The sequence below is a fragment of the Artemia sp. Qi Xiang Cuo genome, chromosome 2 (genome assembly GCF_049724085.1).
Source record: "Artemia sp. Qi Xiang Cuo chromosome 2, ASM4972408v1, whole genome shotgun sequence".
NCBI lineage: Eukaryota > Metazoa > Arthropoda > Branchiopoda > Anostraca > Artemiidae > Artemia > Artemia sp. Qi Xiang Cuo.
This window is the reverse complement of record NC_142795.1, coordinates 4,321,000-4,339,852: the sequence shown is the minus strand read 5'-3', so window position 1 is coordinate 4,339,852 and position 18,853 is coordinate 4,321,000. Positions and strand designations below refer to the sequence as shown.

At 35.1% G+C, this 18,853-nt stretch overlaps 1 protein-coding gene across 1 annotated transcript in view; it reads left to right on the top strand.

Moving 5' to 3' along the window:
• LOC148954821 (protein O-mannosyl-transferase TMTC2-like) overlaps nt 1-18,853 on the top strand; it is a 261,000-nt gene that overhangs the window by 231,734 nt on the left and 10,413 nt on the right. Inside the window, exon 15 of the mRNA XM_089105236.1 lies at nt 10,397-10,575. Coding sequence (XP_088961362.1) covers nt 10,397-10,575 — 179 coding nt within the window. The remainder of the gene's footprint in view (nt 1-10,396; nt 10,576-18,853) is intronic.

Genomic DNA, 18,853 nt, shown 5'->3' with positions numbered 1-18,853 from the left:
GATGGGACAAAAACTTCTTTTTCTTCCAACGATGTATCTAGTCCAGGTTTTTGATTCTACAAGGTATGGAAGGCATTGAAAACCATCTTTGTTTCTTTTAGTTTTTCAGGTGGTGGGACAAAAACGTCTTCTTTTGCCTTGGCTTATGTTTTTTCATTATGAAAGACCGCCAAACCTTTGTTTCTTTCAATTGTTCAGGTGGTGGGATAAAAACTTCTTTTTCTTCCAACGATTTATTTAGTCCGGGTTTTTGATTTTACAAGGTATGGAAGGCATTGAGTCTTTGCTCTTCATTTTCATTTTTGACACGTTTTTGGATTTTGGTCTTTTCAAACAATTTAGCAACGGCCTTTGCTTTAGCTGTCTGTATTGGTGTCGTCACAATTGATGGCCCAGGTTGTCGAATTTCCCATCTTATTACGTCTGATAGTTCAGGTGTTGGATCCAAAGAATCATCATTTATAGTAACTGCAACTGCAAATTTTCGTTTTTTGGGCATTCCAACAGACGTTAAATTATATAAATAACTGTTACGTTGGAAACTCAACAATCCTATTTATGCGATGCATGACATCATATAAGAAAATACTTATATGATGTCATATATGACGTAATAACAAATGTTTATATGGTGTACTAACATAGCACATGACGGCATTTGCAAAAACCAAAAATAGTTTTTCTAGGACTTCTGACCTATCTAGATCGTTTTTTATGCGAGAATATCCCAAGATGCCAATTTTCCCGAAAAAATATGGCCCTGGTCTTGAGAAACGGAATAAATAAATACATAACAGAATACAGAAACAGAATACAGAAACAGAATAGATAGTAGTGCCGGGAGCATGGCGGCTTTGCCGCCGGGCCACGGCACTCGGCACGTGACAGGCTTCTATGTATATAGAATCTCACTGTTGCCCGTCTTCTAAACGCAGATAATTTAAGCCTTTTCTTTATGACAATTTGAGCCTTTTATGAATATGTTTTTGAAAAAGGGGAAGTACCAAGTAATTTTAGGAAAATCTTGATTAAACTCATTTATATGAAAGATGATAAGAGTGAGTGCGGTAATTACCCAGGCATTATTTTTATTTATGTAGAAAGCAAGTTAGCTACATAGTATAATGATGCCTATAAACTATGAGTAGATGTGGAAAAGATTTCAAGGGAATAACAAAGTGGTTTTAGAAAGGAGAGAGGATTCACTCTTGCCTTAATATGTGAGAAGTTTCCACATCATCAGACTCCTTTAGTTTTGAGTTTTATAGATTATAAAGAAGCGTTTGATTCAGTTGATAAAAGATCCTTAGTGAAGGTCCTTTCCTTTCACGGTATGCTAGATAAGTTCATCTTGATAAGCTGAATCTAGATAAGCCATATTCAGCTCCGTGTACGATAATCCCATTGCTGTGTTCAAGGCAGGAATTGAGGTTAGTACTTCGATTGCTGTGGAACCAGAAGTTAAGCAGGGTTGAGGGTTGAGTGAAGAATTAAGGTTAGTCCTTGGATTGCTGTAGAACTAGGAGTTAAGCAGGGCTGAGGGTTGAGTGAGGAATTGAGGTTAGTACTGGGGTTGCTGTGGAACCAGGAGTTAAGTAGGGTTGAGAGTCGAGTGAGGAATTGAGGTTAGTACTTGGATTGCTGTGAAATCAGGTGTTATGAATGATTGAGTCCTATACTATTTGTACTGATCGATAAAGATACTAGTGAAACGAATGGAGGCAATGGACAGTCATGTGGACTCTTGACTCAGTTTAGTGAGTCTGTCTAACTGTCTAAGGTTAATTTCAGGTGCACCTCTGACTGCTCATATTTCAAACAAGGTTCGGTACTTCTGTCTTATAGCCACCACACTCAAAATCTTGTATTGCGAACATGAGACACTAACCGGTCTTCATGGTCTTTATACCAGACAATATTAGCTTCGGCTTGGTGGGGAACTACATTGTAGCTATATTTTTAATAGTTATTTGGTTGGTATTTTGGTTAGGTAAGATTAGTTTAGGTTACGTATTTAATATAATGCGGCCGGGGCGCCCCCCTTCCATAATTCTTTGTTGTAATTTTCCTATTTTTGTTGAAAGAGTTATATTTTCATCCTATTTTGCTTTGTTTCTTTAGCATTAACCAAACTTCACTTCTCGACAGAACTTGAGTGTGGTAGCCATAAGACACAAGTACCCAAGATCCTATACGAGGAATGTGGCTCTATCGCCCTTTCTAGTTCAAGAACCAAAGAAAGGTTAGGATGCCTAGTGTATCTTTAACCGGTCAATTGGATAGCAAATTGCCAAAGGTTGCGGTTTCGACTATCCATCTGAGACCAGAGAAAATGCGTGTATGAATGTCATCTAGTCTCCGAGTTGGGCAGAAAGACGTCACAAGGAAAGACTGAAAGGAAATCAAAACTACGTGAGAGGGAACAAGGAGTGAAGATTTGAATATAGTAGGGAGAGAAGATGTATTCGCAGCTTTGTTGGTATCGGGCGCCTTAGTGCTGCAATTAGTTGTTATTATTGTTAGTAGTAGTAAAATATGTTTTGTCAAACATAAGGAATCCAACTATTCAAAACTTTTTGGGACTATTATTTAAAATTTGAAGAATTCCCTGACACTGCCTCATTTTTTTTTAAAGCAAAGATATGTCCTTAATCAGTAAATTAAGGAGTCACTTTTTCGTTTTGTCTGATATAAAGAAAAAAAAAACTCTGGTTCTCTCTTTGTTTTTTTTTCACTTTGTTTCTAGTAATTATTCTAATGTAAAAAAAAAACAATAATAAAAACAATTAATCACAGAAAAAAGGTATGTTGCTAAAGAAATTCAAATTTGAAAATTTAAATATTACCATAGTACTAATCTCATTTTTTGTGCCTCAATTATAAAATTTCCTCATTTCTTACATTCTTTCTATGGAAAGAAATAATCGTTTAGAAGCTCTTTTATCATTTCAAACACAATAAAAGTCCTACTATGAATTATTAACATCTTAGTCCCTTTCCCATTATTCTTTCATTGCTACTTACCAAACAAGGAAAATTTTATATTATGACTCCATAAAAGCCGAATATATATCAATATATCTAGTAGCCGTAGTCAAAATATTGACCAAGAGGAACAACAAAACGCCATTATTAAATAGAACGTTATTTAGAGGAGAAATATCTTTCACTCTGCCTTAGTATAATTTAAGCTCTTCAGTCATGCACATACATAGAAAATATAAATATGAAAGAAAATAATGAAGATATATAAAAAGGAACCATTTTTCGTCAGTTTAAATATACGTCAGCTTTCTAAAAGCCACTTTGTTAAGTAAATACTACTAATTTACACGCATTACATAGGGTAGCAAATTACTTTTCGGACAAGTAAATTTTAGCTCCTTAGTTACACATGATCTATTAGTGTAAACATTTTTTGAAAAAAATATGACTTAGGTTCTACTTATGTCATATCTTATAGTTAGCTATATGAAAAAAATACATAAAGATCTTTATTTTGTCTTAACTGACTATCAATCGTTTTAACCCATACTTTGCTTAATCCACACATTCATTTTCTTATATTAAAAGCGAATTATTTTTTTAGCTGAAAGTAAGGAATCGCATCGAGCCGTAAAACAAACATAATTATTTTGTGTATGAAGGGGGCTGACCTACCCTCAATCCCTTGTTTTTACGCTAAAATTTTAAAGTTCTTTAAGAAATCTTCTCATTCAAGCTCAATGGCCTTTGTGTTTGAGCAGTTTCTATTAAAGAATTGTGACAAAAATGCAAACTTTAGTGTAAGGAGCGAGGGTTCAGGAAGGAACAACCCCCCTCATAAACAGAATAGATTCTGTTCGTTTCAAGTTTGAATGTTTCTCCCTACTATCAGCTGAAAAAAACTTACTTTTGTAGCATTTAATTTCCGACCGTCTTTCAAATCATCCCACAAAATACTCTCTACCCACTTTAAAAATTTGCCCTGGAAGATTCACTTGAGAAACTTCCGCCCTCACTGAAAATTCCCCCTGTGGAAAACCCCCCTACCCCGCAAAAAACTCTGCCTAAAGAATTTCCGTATATTTTCCCAATAACAAATACTATATGTTATACGCAACTTACATATACAACTTACAGCCTTTTTATTACTATATGCAACTTAAAACCCGTTCCATGGGCTGTGGGGGTAATTATGCCCAAAGACATAGTTATTGGACTTTTAAACAATAATAAATCAAATAACTATCCCAAAATTTTGATTGGATGTCCTTGGGGAGAAAAGGGGCGTGGGAGGGGGCTAGTTGACCTCCAATCCCTTTGGGTGCTTAGAAGGGCAGTAAAACTTAGAGTTTTTTCGAATGAGCCCTCTCCCGATTTTTTAGAAATTTTGGTTCCTTACGATCATCCCTGAGAAAAATATAAATAAATAAATAAAAAAAATGAATAAATAAACACGCATTCGTGATCTTCTTTCTACCAAAAAATACAAAATTCCATATTTTTGTAGATTGGAGCTTGAAACATCCACAGAAGGGTTCTCTTATATGCCGAATCTGATTATGTGACTTTCGTCGCTTGATTTGGGGGGGGGGGGTTATTTCCCCCTTTTTTGAAGATGAGGCAAATTTTCTCAGGCTCGTCGATTTTGACTAGTAGTTCTTAATGGGTAGTTCATAGTTTTTAATGGATAGCTCGTACCTCTTAATGAACCTAATAAAACTTAATGAACTTAATATATTTTATGAATCTACTAAACTCAAGGAATCACCATACAAAGCTAATTCGTTTGATTCATCCATTGTTATCAAAATTTCGCTTTTAGAGTTTCGGTTACTATTAAGCCGAGTCGCTCCTTACTTACCGTTGGTTACCACGGACTGTTTTGAAACAAGTGTTTAGAGACTGCGCATTTAGAAAATATGGTCGTAAAACAAATTGGTCTTATCCGGTTGCATAATACCAGCAACTAGTCCAGTAACTATATATGAAGGATTCCTTGCTGATTGGCTAAAAGAAAAGATCCTACCTCTTACTGACCTGAGACAATTAAGGAACCTCAAATCCACTTCTATTTCCCATTACGCTGTTTTTCTTATTCACTCAATTGGAAAAATTGTCAAAAAACTTAGTTGCTGGTTAAAACTTAATTTCCTTCAAAACTTCAAAAGTCCTTCAAAAATCATTTGACCTTGTTAACCACAATATATTAGTTGAGAAACTTGTAACTGAATTCAATATTGATTCTTTCCTGGCTAAATTGTTAGTCTCCTTTTTATCAAGTAGGTCACAAGTATTCAAATAGCAGAATCATCATTCCAGATACATCATACAGAATCCATCACTCTCTTTTTTAGTTTCATCAGGTTTTTACCTTTTTAACTTTCCGACAATTTACAGCTTAATATTTTTTTTTACCAATGAATAGTTTTGTCCTGATATTATAGTTTTTTGCATTATTTGTTAGTTTTTTAGTTGTTGTGCTTCTTTTTAGTTTTGTTTTAGTTTTTATGACCCGAAATGCGAATTCGGCCCTTTGGGGCTTGTGATAGGATTTTTGTTAAATAAATTCTATCCATCTATCATAACCAAATATTCCTGTTCACTAAACGAATGAATTTTATTTTATATTATTTTATTATTTTATTATATTATTATTTTATAGCATATCCAAAACAGGGATTTTATGTTTTAATCAGATTCCTCATTTCTTTCAGTATTTGAACAAAAAAAATTGGCATAAGAATTTACTGTTAATAAATTAAGTAAAAACCTTTTATATTTTTGAAGGAATTTGTGTTTCTAAGGGTAGGTTAGCATATCAATTTGCACCGTAGATATAATACGTCGTATCATATAGTATCATATCGCATACCTGGTCTTAAAAACAAATTGGCTTTGTCTATAATACATCATTAATTGATGTATAAAAAAATATAACGTGTTCGTATGTCTTAGATCACCAACACATCATCGCCACCTTATGAATCTCTCCCTCGTCCAAGGATTTTGGTTTTAACTTCTGTGAATAAATGTAGTACATAATCGTTTTCTCTATAATACTGGCACTGCTATATCATATAAAAATTGCGATATTGTATAAAAAATACCAACAACGGGTCTACTGGACAATACTGGATACTGGACAATACTACTGGATACTGGACAATAAAAAAAAGGACAATGATCATCATTGTTTTTCCATAAGCATCAATTTGGACTTCGTGCAAAACATTCAACGGAACATGCCTGCAATAGTTTTTTTCACTTCTTACGGCAGTCATTGTATTCCGGTCTCATACCAGAAGCCATTTTCCTTGATGTGAGGAAAGCTCTTGACAGCCTGACCCACGAGATCCATATCGATAAGCTGTCTCATCACGGAATTTGTGGGGAGCAACTGTCATAATATTTCCTCGAAAATTTCGCGCTTATGAAACTAGGTGTCTTCAGTGTTACGAACAGAAATAATCTGAAACCTAACAATTTAAAAATTAAAAGCGATAAAATCAAAAAGAATTAAAAGAAAAAAAATCCTCCTTTGGTTATTTGCTTCTTGATTGTTTTTCTTCGTTTTCTGTTGCTTTGTCGTATGATTTTGAGTTCTAAGACCAAATTGGCAAGACGTGATAGATCCAAATGAAAAACCGTAGAGAGAAAAAAGTCGAACGAAGAAAATTTTCATCTAGTAAGATTGACGAAAGATCTATTTCATTATAGCCCTAGAACGTGCAAATAACAAAAGGTTCATAGCGATCCGTTTTACTGTCTGAAAAATTGTTGTTTTTCATCTAGGCTTTACGTTTAGGGTATTGTCATAGAATATACTTCACTGTAAGGATTCGAGCCCACAAAGAACAGCTAAGGGCCCAAAAGATGTCCCCCTGCGTCGTCACTACGGAATGTATTGAAAGTAAATATTTATGCGTAGGTAGAGAGACCTGGAAGATCTAAGGCTTTGTTCAGGTGTAGATCTACAATTAAAGCAGCAACAGGTGAATTTGGTTTCCAGTTATAAAAGAAAGAAATTTTGTGAAACAGCACTCGTCAGTCTTTCGTCAAACAGAAAACTGAAATCCTGAAATTTGGAAGCCAGAAATATGATTGCATTCGTCAAAACAGCAAATAAAAGAGACCATGTCGACATTAGAATGTTTGAACGAAAACAGTAAGATTTAAGGAAATGGGACTATTTTGAGCCTCTTTCTCTTCTGAGTTATTTCTTGATTCGACACTAAAGTTGGCAGCTCTTCTGATTTTTTCTTTGGTTCAGTACACAATGATATCAGTACATCGATGTCCATACCAGTCAGAGTCACAGAGTTCTTGAACCGGTCACAGAGCAGGAATTAGCAGAAATAATTTTAAACCTAAAAAATTCTTCTGCCGGTTTCGGCCAAATTCCTGCTAAAGTCATTGAGTTCATTCTTCCATCAATTATTAAGCCACTGTGTCATTTGGTTAATGAGTCATTTCAATTAGGAGTTTTCCCTCAGCAACTCAAGTTGGCACGAGTGAAATCTCTTTTTGAAGGAGATGACCATGAGGATCAAGGGAATTACAGGCCAATCTCCCTCCTATCCATCTCTTCTAAAATATTTGAAAAACCAATGCTGAACCGACTAATGAGTTATCTTGACTCCAAACAGTTTTTCCATAAGCATCAATTTAGACTTCATGCAAAACATTCAACGGAACAGGCCTGCAATAGGTTTCTTCACTTCATACGGCAGTCATTGTATTCCGTTCTCATACCAGCAGCCATTTTCCTTGATGTGAGGAAAGCTTTTGACAGCCTGACCCACGAGGTCCTTATCGGTAAGCTGTCTCGTCACATAATTTGTGGGGAGCAACTGTCAGGGTTTCCTTCATACCTTCCTGTTTCCTGATTATGCACTAAGCATTCTATTGCCACTGAAGCTTCAGATGGCCAATGTCCAGCTGCTTATGGAGTGCCCCAGGGCTCAATTCTTGGGCCTTCCCTATTTTTCATTTACATCAATAACCTCTATCGGCTTTTTACTGCCACGACACCAAATCTCTGTTGTGGATTATGTCATAAATATGATAACCGAATCGCACCAATAGCTGCATCCAATGATCATGAAGAATAAATCGCATTTGCTGATGACAGTACGTTATGTACATCGGCTACAGATGAACAATCCCTTACACTAAAGTTACAAACGATAACTGAGAAAGTTTATCATTGCTTTGATAGTAATTGTTTAGCTATGAATATAAAAAAGTCACACCTACTTATTTTTTCTCGTATAGGTAAGAGCTGTCCTACACTAATGGAACTTTTTACTTCAAGAGGTCCTATATGCCGACCACCTGACCGATTTGTGTGATTCCTTTTACTTCTTCTGAATGACAATCTAACAGTCAAGCAGCATATTCAGATGATAAGAGTCCAAGTTTCAAGAGGACTGGGGGTTATAATAAAATTCAAACAAATTTTTCCCTTTTCTATTCTCTGTCTTTTGTACTTCTCTCTTATTTATCGTTATGTATACTATTGCTCATTTGCTTGGATGTCCACTTTTCAATCTCTACTTTCCACCATCCGTAATCTCCAGCTGAAAGCAGCAAAAGTCTTCCAGTCCACCGCTTCTACTCCTGTCCGGCTCTTACGGCAGAAGGATATCTATAAGCTTTCGCTGTGTTCAATGGCATTCCTTTATTTCCACGGGAATCTTACAGAATGTTTTTCTGACATGTTTCAACGAGTGAGTGAAGTCAACCTATGCTCAGTTCAAAGTCAGGAGGATACACTGGTTCCTTCTACCCCCTCAGTGCGTTCAGACTTTGCTGTGGGGCATGCTTAGAACTCTATTCCTGTTGGGGTTCTGAATTCCCATACCCTTGTTTTTTTTTTAAATACATAAAAAATTTATGTTGGAAAAGAATGGATGATTGAACTGTTTTTTAAATTTTGTAGTTTCATTTTTTTTTTTTTTTTTTTTTTTTAGCGTTGGTTCTTTATGGTCGATAATAAATTATGATTTTTTGTTGGTGTTTGGCAATGTGGGGATCGGTTGTTATCGTGTGAGCATTCGTACGAGCAGTAATTCTTATTTATTTTTGTCTAGGCCTAGTTGAGTAAACTGCAAATGATTAATGTGTAGTTTTAATTTTTTTTTTCCAGTTAAAGGGCCTCTGGGTCCTTTGGGATTTTTTCTTGGATTGTAGTGTTTTTTATACTTATTGAATAAAAGAACTTGAACTTGAACTTAAACAACAGGCTGCAAGAACAGGTTTGAAAATTTATGTTAAGAAGACTGATTGCCTAAGACTAGGAATCAGTGAAAGTTAATTGGTGATGTTAGGTAATGAGAAGATCAATTAAGTGGGAAACTTCACTTACATTATTATTAATAATTATTATTGGTATTATTATTAATAACAAAGTAGTCACGTATGGTTTTGGAGCGTGACACTCCGAAAGACGGAGCAGGATTTGCTAGATGTTAACAAGAGAAATTGCCTATGATTGTTTTGATTAACCGGCCGACTGACCTTATCTCAAACAGTAAACTCTATAAAAATGGAGTTCAATCCCGCATTCTGGGGATATAGGCTAATGAGAGAAAGGTTGAGATGGCTGAGACACGCTCTGCAGATGAAGGAAGACAGATTGTGAAACATTGCCTTTCTTGGCTCACTGTCTAGAGCCAACTGAAAATCAGGTCCACCCCCATGAATTGGGTAGGAGGATATCGGGAGGAAAGATTTAAAGGAAATGGGAACTTCTTAAGAGGGTGTAATAAGGGAGGCTTTAAATAGATTGGGATTGAGGATGTGCGTGCGTAGCTGTGTTGGCCTGGGTTGGCTAGGTACTTCAGTGAAATGTTAGCAGTAATAGTATTAGTAGCAGTAGTAGTAGTGGTATTTAGCAATTGTATTATACAATGTGTCCTTGGCAGCAGGAATTGCGATGAACCTAAATTAAGACATGGAATCCAGTAATGTCTTCAAATGTTTGAAGAGATACTATTCTCTTTTTGAACTATTTTTTTGCCTCTGTGATTCATAATATGGGAAACAAATACTTAAAAAAAAGGTGAAAGAAACAGGTCTCTAGTAAGGAATCGTTTTAGACCGCTATAGAGCATAACCTTTGAATAACTTTTGTTAAAACAGGGCAACATATTTCTATGAATAGCAATTATTTCTGTATCTATTTAGGTCTCATTGATATAAAGCTAATTTTAGCCACTTGGCTGAAATGATGCACCATTTAAATACAGACTAGTTACTTTTCATGCAATGCTTTTGATTTTTTGGCTAATTTTTTCTAGCCACTTGGCTAAAATGATGCATCAATTAAAAACAGACTAGTCACTTTTCATGTGAGGCTTTTGATTTGAGTCTGTTGAACTTGAGTTAATTGGAAGAAAATTTATTCTAGGTCAATTTTTAATGGAACACGAAAGGTACAATGAAGCTGTAGCAGTTTTCAGAATAGCTTTGGAGCAGTCTCCTCAAGACGGTGACCTTTTAAGTGCTCTGGGTCATGCGCTTAAAGAAATAAACGACCTTAACCAGGCTGAAATTTTCTTCCGCCGAGCTGTTGCAGTGAAGCCTTTGGTAAAATATATTTAATTCATCTTGTAGGCACGTAAGAAGTATAGGACACATTCGGGCTTCAAGTCCCTTGTTAGAAAATACAAAGATTTCTACACCAACTCCTATGTGATCGTATGTTTTTCGTATAGTTCACATACTTCTTCTTCTTTCAACAAACTTGTACTACCCCAACCTCCACCTTAAAGTCTTTTGGTTAAACATTTCTTGTCAGTTATATTCTAAAAATTCCTTTTTTCAAACATTACAAATTTCTAGCAAAACTTATACTTTGTCAAACGGTTCGTAGTAATGAACGATATATAAAGTGACTCATGTTAATTGTAAGCGAAACTATAAAAAAAATTATGTTTTTGTATAAAAAAAAAGCTTGAAACATCAGTTAAAGGATTTTTGAATATGCTCAATATGATGCGGCACTTATCATGAAGATCACAAATGTGCATTAACAAGTCCTTCCATTCGTGAGGCGTTCTAAAAAAACACACACACACTGTTTATCCATTCTCATTGTCCTTATGTTAGAACATTAGTTCTTGAGGAATTGGGAGGGGGAAGGTCAAACTCTGGTGTGAAGAGTAAGGATTTGAGGAAAAAAATACCTCATATCCAGAATAATTTCTTTCCATTTCTAGGTTTGCCTTTTTACTTCCATGAGAATTTTTATTTTCTTTTTTTTATCATCCTCAAGTTATGCATATCTGACAACTATGTCTACAAAAAAATATTTGCATAAGTATCTTCTATGTGGGTAATGGAGAACGTATTTTCGATTTTTCATTAACGAACCAAATAACATGAAGTTTTCATATAAATAACGTAAAGTTCTTAAAATTATATAATATTGTTTGAAGATCACTGGACACTTCTTATCGATGTAATTCTTCCTCTGTCTGTCTGTCTCTCTGTCTCTTCCTCTGTTTCTCTCTCTCTCTCTCTCTCTCTCTTTTCTCTCTCTCTCTCTCTCGCTTTCTCTCTCTCTCTCTCTCTCTCTCTCTCTCTCTCTCTCTCTCTCGAGCTCTCTCTATCTCTCTCGATCTCTCTCTCTCTCTTCTACTTTTTCCAATGGGCCATGGTCAGATTTTTTAGGGGTGAAACTGTTTCTTCTTTTATTTTATTAACGGCGCATTGAATAATTAGGGTTCAGAACAAGATTTTTGCGGAAAATTATAGCTCTGTATTGCATTATTGTTGTTGGCAATAGCATTTTGTATTATTACCAACTAGCCAAAAAGTCTCTCAAACCAAAGGTATAAAAAAGAAAAAATGTAGTTTACTTCCCCTGAAAACTTAAAAAAATGCACCTCTCCCCCAAAATAACACGACAATTATTTTTTTTTTCAGCCGTGAGACGAAACAGCGCATGCTCACCAATCTACTTATTAAATTCCCATCTGTAAATGATACCCACTGACAGTTTAATCTCTATATAAAACACTAAAGAGATCTACCAGTTTGCATTTACACTTCAGACATGAGATATAAAAAAAACTTTGAGTCTCCTATGAGCATCGTATGTGAGCATCCAAAAACCAAATGACTGAGTAGAAATACTCAGGAGAAATTCTTGCCCGTTGGACACATTAACATCGCTTCATCGTTTTTATATTAGCAATCGGCAGGGTGTTACGGACACTTACTAATTAGATAACGTAAGATTTGTAATTTTCTCAAGAGGTCTGAGGCCGGATTCATTACCAAAATAACTCTTCCAGGGTTCATTTTTGTTCATTTTTATATTCATTTGATAGCAAGTTTGTTTTATCAAAACATTTGTAGATCAATCATGATCTTATTAAGTTAGTTCGATTATTTGAAAACGTGGAAGCTAATTCCCGTGGAGAAATCATCATTTCGGGAATTCAGATTTTTCAAAGATGTCGGAGCTAAATATTCTGTTTCCAACTTAATTCCGTGACAATGACTCAGTTTTATTTAAATAGTCACACTTTCATTGTTTGAAAACGTAAAAACTGATTCCCGTGGAAAGATAATCATTTTGAGGATTTTTTTCTGAGTATTTTTCGAAAGTGCCAAATCTCTTTCCTTTTCAATCCCGCGGCAATGACTCGATCATATTTGGCTGGTCACTCTTTCTATTCAAAATCTGAGGCTTCCCGCATAATCATGCTTAAAGAAAAAGTGGGGAAACTTTCAATAGTGACTGTTTATACACCATCGCGTCCTTCCCTTAGCTTGTGATAGCCTATGTGCATTTTTGTTCTTTCAATGAGCCTACGAACAAAAATTCGATTTGTATCCCTCCTCTCCTCCTTGTATCCCTCTTTGGAATATAACGTTCCCTCCTCCCCAAAAAGATCCTGCATATGTGTCAAGATAGAGATCACCAAAGGAAGCTGGAAATGAGAGTAAAATTACAGGAACATCAAACTCTGCAAGTAACTTTTCTTATTGGCTACCACTTCTTAAACCTTGTCACGTATCTAATATTGGGAATAGGGACTAACAAAAGAAAGGAATGTCTTGATAAACAGCTTGTGACTCTTCGAAGCTAGCTGTTATATGCATTTTATTTAAAACTGATGGGGAGAATATGGGGGGGGGGTGAATACTCATGTGTTAGGAATACTTTGGGAAGTGCAGTTAAAGGGCAAAGTTTAAACAGGGTCACTGCTATCAATTATTTATTGGATTGGCTTAGGGAAATTTTTTTTAGTAAGTGATTTGTTTTTTGTGCGAGCTTCCTTTGGAAAAGTAATTCCGGAGAAAAATTAACACCTTTCATAGCAAGTGGGGAGTTAAATCCACCTGAACACACATACTTGATGTGTAAAAGGGGTCATTTTGTTGGAAATCATTTGTATTAATCAGGTACTTACGTGGAAACTTGTTTTGTTTAGAGGTGGGGGGCTTCTTTTTTAAAGGAGAGGGCAATCCGCTAACTTTCCCGTAATATTTGCAAACTAAAGTGTTTGTTTTTTTGTTTTGTTCTTTGATTTTTTTTTTTTTTTTTTTTTTTCCTCTACTCTAAAATTTGAGATTTTCCCCTGAAGAATTCTTGTGTGAATACCTCCTGCATTTACATTATCTGTCTTAATTAATAGAAAGGCCTTTACATTATCTATATTATTATTAACAAATATTCAAATGAGTTGAGAAGTAATATTGATCAATAGTACAGATTAAAAACCACATTACTTTCAATTTTTGTTTATATTTTTTAGTGCTCATACAAAGAACCCGTTCTTAAAACCACAGATTTATACCTTTTGTGTAAAGTTCTTTCTTATTGGTAAATATAATTTTAAAATATTTTTGACGTTAATTTTTCTGAGGTAATAGCCTACATTTTTAAACTAAGTAAGTTCAGTTTTTAAAATTGAACATAATGATGGCCATATAGTGAATTAGCTGAATTAATACCAATAATATGGTGATCGTGGGGTGTGAGTAGCCTACTTTATTATTAGGGTTACGACTAAAAAATTTAGTGTAGAACTGGTCCTTTTTATCCAAAGAGGAGAAGAACTTTTTTTTTATCCTAATCACTTTTGCGTGAAAGATAGTGAAATTTTGATGGTGACCAATATTTTTAGCAATATTTTTTAAAAATAACATCGCAAAAGCAACTCTTAGTTTCAAGAAGCTTATCAAAAAATATATAAACTGTTGATATTTTCTTTTGGGAACAGTACACGTTTTCAGCTAGCTATGACATTTTGGTCTTACAAGTAATTTGCATAGAATACCAATATTAGGAGAAAAGGTCTTTCATACCTAGCTTAACCGTACAGACTATTACTATTTTAATTTCTTAGTTTTCTTAATTGATGTGTGTTATTGCATGCACTAGAAATTAGACTAGGTCAGCTTGTAAACCACTAGTAGTGCTTAAATCATTGATAAAGTAAATGGGTTTGGGTATGAAGATTAGTTTGGGTATGACAATTGGTCTGGAAGTTGCCAAGGACACTTAAGCTTTTAAAGCATTTGATCAGCTCAGACATGCAAAGCATAACCCTGGAAATTTGCAATGACGACTAAGAATAACTGAAAAGGTATATAGATCATACTACTACTACAGCTACTAACAACCCACTGTAGCACCATGCCGCCAGAGCCCGACATAGTTACCCACAGTCTTCCTCCACCCCAATATATTAAAATACCATATAGACCATAGAGGCATGATAATTTAGGGGTGGTTTTACCTAATGAGGGCTAAACTTACAACAGAGGACATAGAGGCAATCCTAAATATTTGAAATTAAGGAATTTTCAAACGATATGTTGCGTGCCGATGATTATTATAGAGTAAAGTATATAAACACTCGTTTAAATGTTTTTATATGCCTAACCTGTGAATTTAATATGCGTGAAGGTAATGACATCTAGAAACGAATACAAAAAGGTAAAGTTGCATAGTCTAGACGCCTCCTTGAGATAATCCTTAGTACATTTTCACTAGAACAAAGTCACTAGAACAAAACTTATAAGAGCCAAAATAGAAGTATTAAACTGATTATTTAGAGTTTTTTGTCGTTCAGATTTCAAACAGTTCGTTGCAACGAACTATAAGTAAGGAACGTTTTGACCCAATAGTAAAAGAAACTCTAAAAAAACAAATTTTGATAACGATAGATGCATCAAAGGAATTGTCTATTCCAAATATGTAAGATTCATTAAAGCTGCGAGCCTGAGAATATTTGCCTAATTTTTCAAAAAAGTAGGGAAATACCCTCAGAAACTCAAGTGATCTTGATGAGAATCCCACCATCAGATTCAGCTCCTATCTACAAATATGTGGAATTTTATATTTTTGGCAAAAGAAAGATCAGGGACGTGTGTTTGTTTTTGTTTATTCTGTTTATTCCTATGAATGATCCTATTGTATCAATTGTCCCAGAAGATCAGGAGGGAACTCATTACAACGAAAATTAAAAGTTCTGGTGCCCTTTTTAAGTGACTAAAAAGATTGGAGGGAAACTTCCTCCCGTGCCATTTTTTCCTCGATAGATCCGATTGAAATTTAAGATAGCCATTTGATTCAGCATAGTCGAAAGGTCCAGTAACTATACCTTTGGTAATGATAAAACCCACCGTAGTCCATGGGTAAAGGGCTGTACGCTACACAATTTGTTCATTGTTCACTCATGGTGTTTGTAATAGGAAAATATAGGGAATTTTTGGGACCGGGATTTTCCGTGTAGGTGATTTTCCACGAGAAAAATTTTCCATGGAAAGAAATTTTCCCGGCGAAATTTTAGACGTAGGGAGAGGGAAAGGGATTTCCAAGCATGATTTGAAAAAGGGTTAGAAATTAAATGAAAAACAAGTTTTTCAATTGAAAGTAAGAAGCAACATTAAAGTTTAAACCGCACATAAATTATCCTGTATATGAGGGAAACTGCATCTTCTTCTATCCTCACTCTTTACGCTAAAATTTGACCGATTTTTGCACTGATTTTTAAAGAAAGACAATTCAAACACAAGGACCGTCGATTTTGAACGAGGAGTATTTTTAACAACTTAAAGACTTTAGAATAATTACTTATCTTTATAAATACTTGCATAAGTATAAATACTTAAAAAGGTAAAATAAAATGTCATCTTATTTTGTAGATCATGTTATTTATTACAGATCCAAGAGGAAAACTGACTAAATACCACATATTAGGTTTTGAGCAAATGGGACAATTTTATCATGGGGTTGGTGTACCCCCAGAAAATTCCCCACCGCGGAAAATTTCCCCAGTAAAATCCCTCCCGAAAATAACCCCCACCTACAGAGACTTCCCCCACGGAAAATCTCCACGAAACTCTCCCCGGAAAATTCACCTCGTGAGAAATTTCTCCGTGTAAAATCCTCCCCCAGATAACTCCCCCCATGGAAAATTTACCCACGAGCAAAATTATGTAGTCGCAAAGAAAGTGCAAAATGGGTACCTCAAAATGTCGATCTTTAAGACCGGGGCTGGTTTGCCTTCAATCACTTTTGACTTGTAAAAAGAAGGACTAGAACTCTCAATTTCCAATCGAATGAGCATCCCTAAGGCAGGGGCGTAATTTGCTATGGTGCAGGGGGTAACTGCCCCTTCCAGACCTCAGTTTGCCATCCCTCCCAGACCCAAGTTTGCCCCTCCCCAGCTGAAATATAGTTTCTCCAAAATCTTGTCAAAACTAAGATAAACCTGCATAATTCAAGCATCAACAGAAACAGATCAGGTGTTTTGGTACATAATTACCTTTACAGTACTATAAAGTTCCTTTATATCAAACAGTTCGTGGTAACGAACTGTAAGTAAGCAACGATGGTAACTGGCTCAATGGTAACCGAAACTCTAAAAAACGGAATTTTGATACCAATAGATACATCAAAAGAATCAAATTTTAGTTCTGATTTCAAATACATAAGTTTCATCAAGTTTAATCTTAACCATCAAAAGTTACGCGCCTGAGAAAATTTGGCTGATTTTTAAAAAAAGGGGGAAAACCCCCCTAAAAAATATAGAACCTTAATGAAAATCACACCATCATATTCAGCGTCTCAGAAAACCCTAATGTAGAGGTTTCAAGCTCCTATCTACAAAGATGTGGAATTTTGCAATTTTTACCAGAAGAAAGATCATGGGTGCGTGTTTATTTTTTTTTTTTTTTCAGGGGTGATCGTATCAATCCACTGGTTCTAGAATATCATTGGAGGGCTCATTGGAATGTAAATTAAAAGTTCTAGTGCGCTTTTTAAGGGAAAAAAAAAGTGGAGGGCAACTAGGCCCCCTCTCACACTCATTTTTTCCCCAAAGTCACCCGATCAAAATTTTGAGATATCCATTTTGTTCAGCATGGTCGAAAATATTATAACTATGTCTTTTAGGATGACTTAATCCCTCAAAGCACCCAGGTGGAGGGCTGAAAGTTATGAACTTTACCCAATGTTAACATATAGTATTGGTTATTGGGAAGTATACAGACGTTTTCAGGGGGAATTTTTTCTGGTAGTGGGGGGGGGGGGTGGTAGATCGGAGGTTATATGGGAGGATCTATTCATGAAGGAAGTTTTCATGGGGGAAGGGACATTTCTATGAAGGGGGCGCCGGATTTCCCATCATAATTTTTAAAAAAAATCAGAAATTTAATATAAAAAACAAGTTTTTCAACTGAAAGTAAGGAGCAACATCAAAACTTAAAATGACCAAAAAAATATTAGATATATGATTGGGTTCACCTTCTAGTCAATGCCTCACTCTTTAAGCCAAAGATTTTTTAGTACTTTCATAAGAGCTATTTATTCTAATTAACGGCCTTTGTGATTAAGGGGTCATGTTTAAAGAATTGGATAAAAATTCGAACTTTAGCTTAAAGAGCAAGGTATTGACTAGGGGGCAAACCCCCTAATATACGTATTAAAAATATATGAATATAGAAGTTCGTTACGTAATTTAATTCGTAAGTTACGTATATTTATTACTAATAAAAACGTTCGTAAATAAAATTCAACAACTTTGGAGAAAGCCATTTAACCAAAAAAAGTAAAATTAATATGCAAATTTTGTTTTAATTATTCATGGAAGGTGGCCAAAATCAAAAACTGCATTAATTCAAAAACGTTCACAAATGAAATAAAAAAAACAAGTTTTTTTTAATTGAAAGTAAGGAACGACGTTAAAACTTAAAACGAACAGAAATTATTCCGTATATGAAATGGGCTGTCCCCTCCGCAACGCTTCTCTCTTTACGCTAAAGTTTGACTTTCTCAAAACTCAATTTTTTTTTAAACAAAATCACACCATCAGATTCAGCTTATCAAAGAACATTATTAAAGAAGCTTCAAACTCCTATTTGCAAAAATGTGGAATTTTGCATTTTAAAATAAAAGCTGCATTAACTAAAAAACGATCAGAAATTAAATAAAAAAACAAGTTTTTTAAACTGAAAGTAAGGAGTGACATTAAAACTTAAAACAAACAGAAATGTTAAGTCTTTCTTACTTGATTTGGGAAAATTGGCTCCAATTCCCCCCCCCCCACCTCCAGGATTGTAACGAAATTATGCCACTGTTGCAAGGTTTCTACAAACACTAGGAGGAGTATGGGGCTCAGGAAGGGAAAGACACTCTCTTATGCGGATCAAATTTGGCTCATTTCTGGATTTAATTTTACTCTTTATTTTAATAATAACAGCGTAGACCAGAAAGATTCCGGGGAATAAAGAGAAACTATATATCAATTCCTAATCCCCCTGCCCCTTTCTTAGAACTAACTCTGTATTTATCTGCAGGCTCAATGATATTTAGGATGTTTGGCATTAAAATGCACTCTGA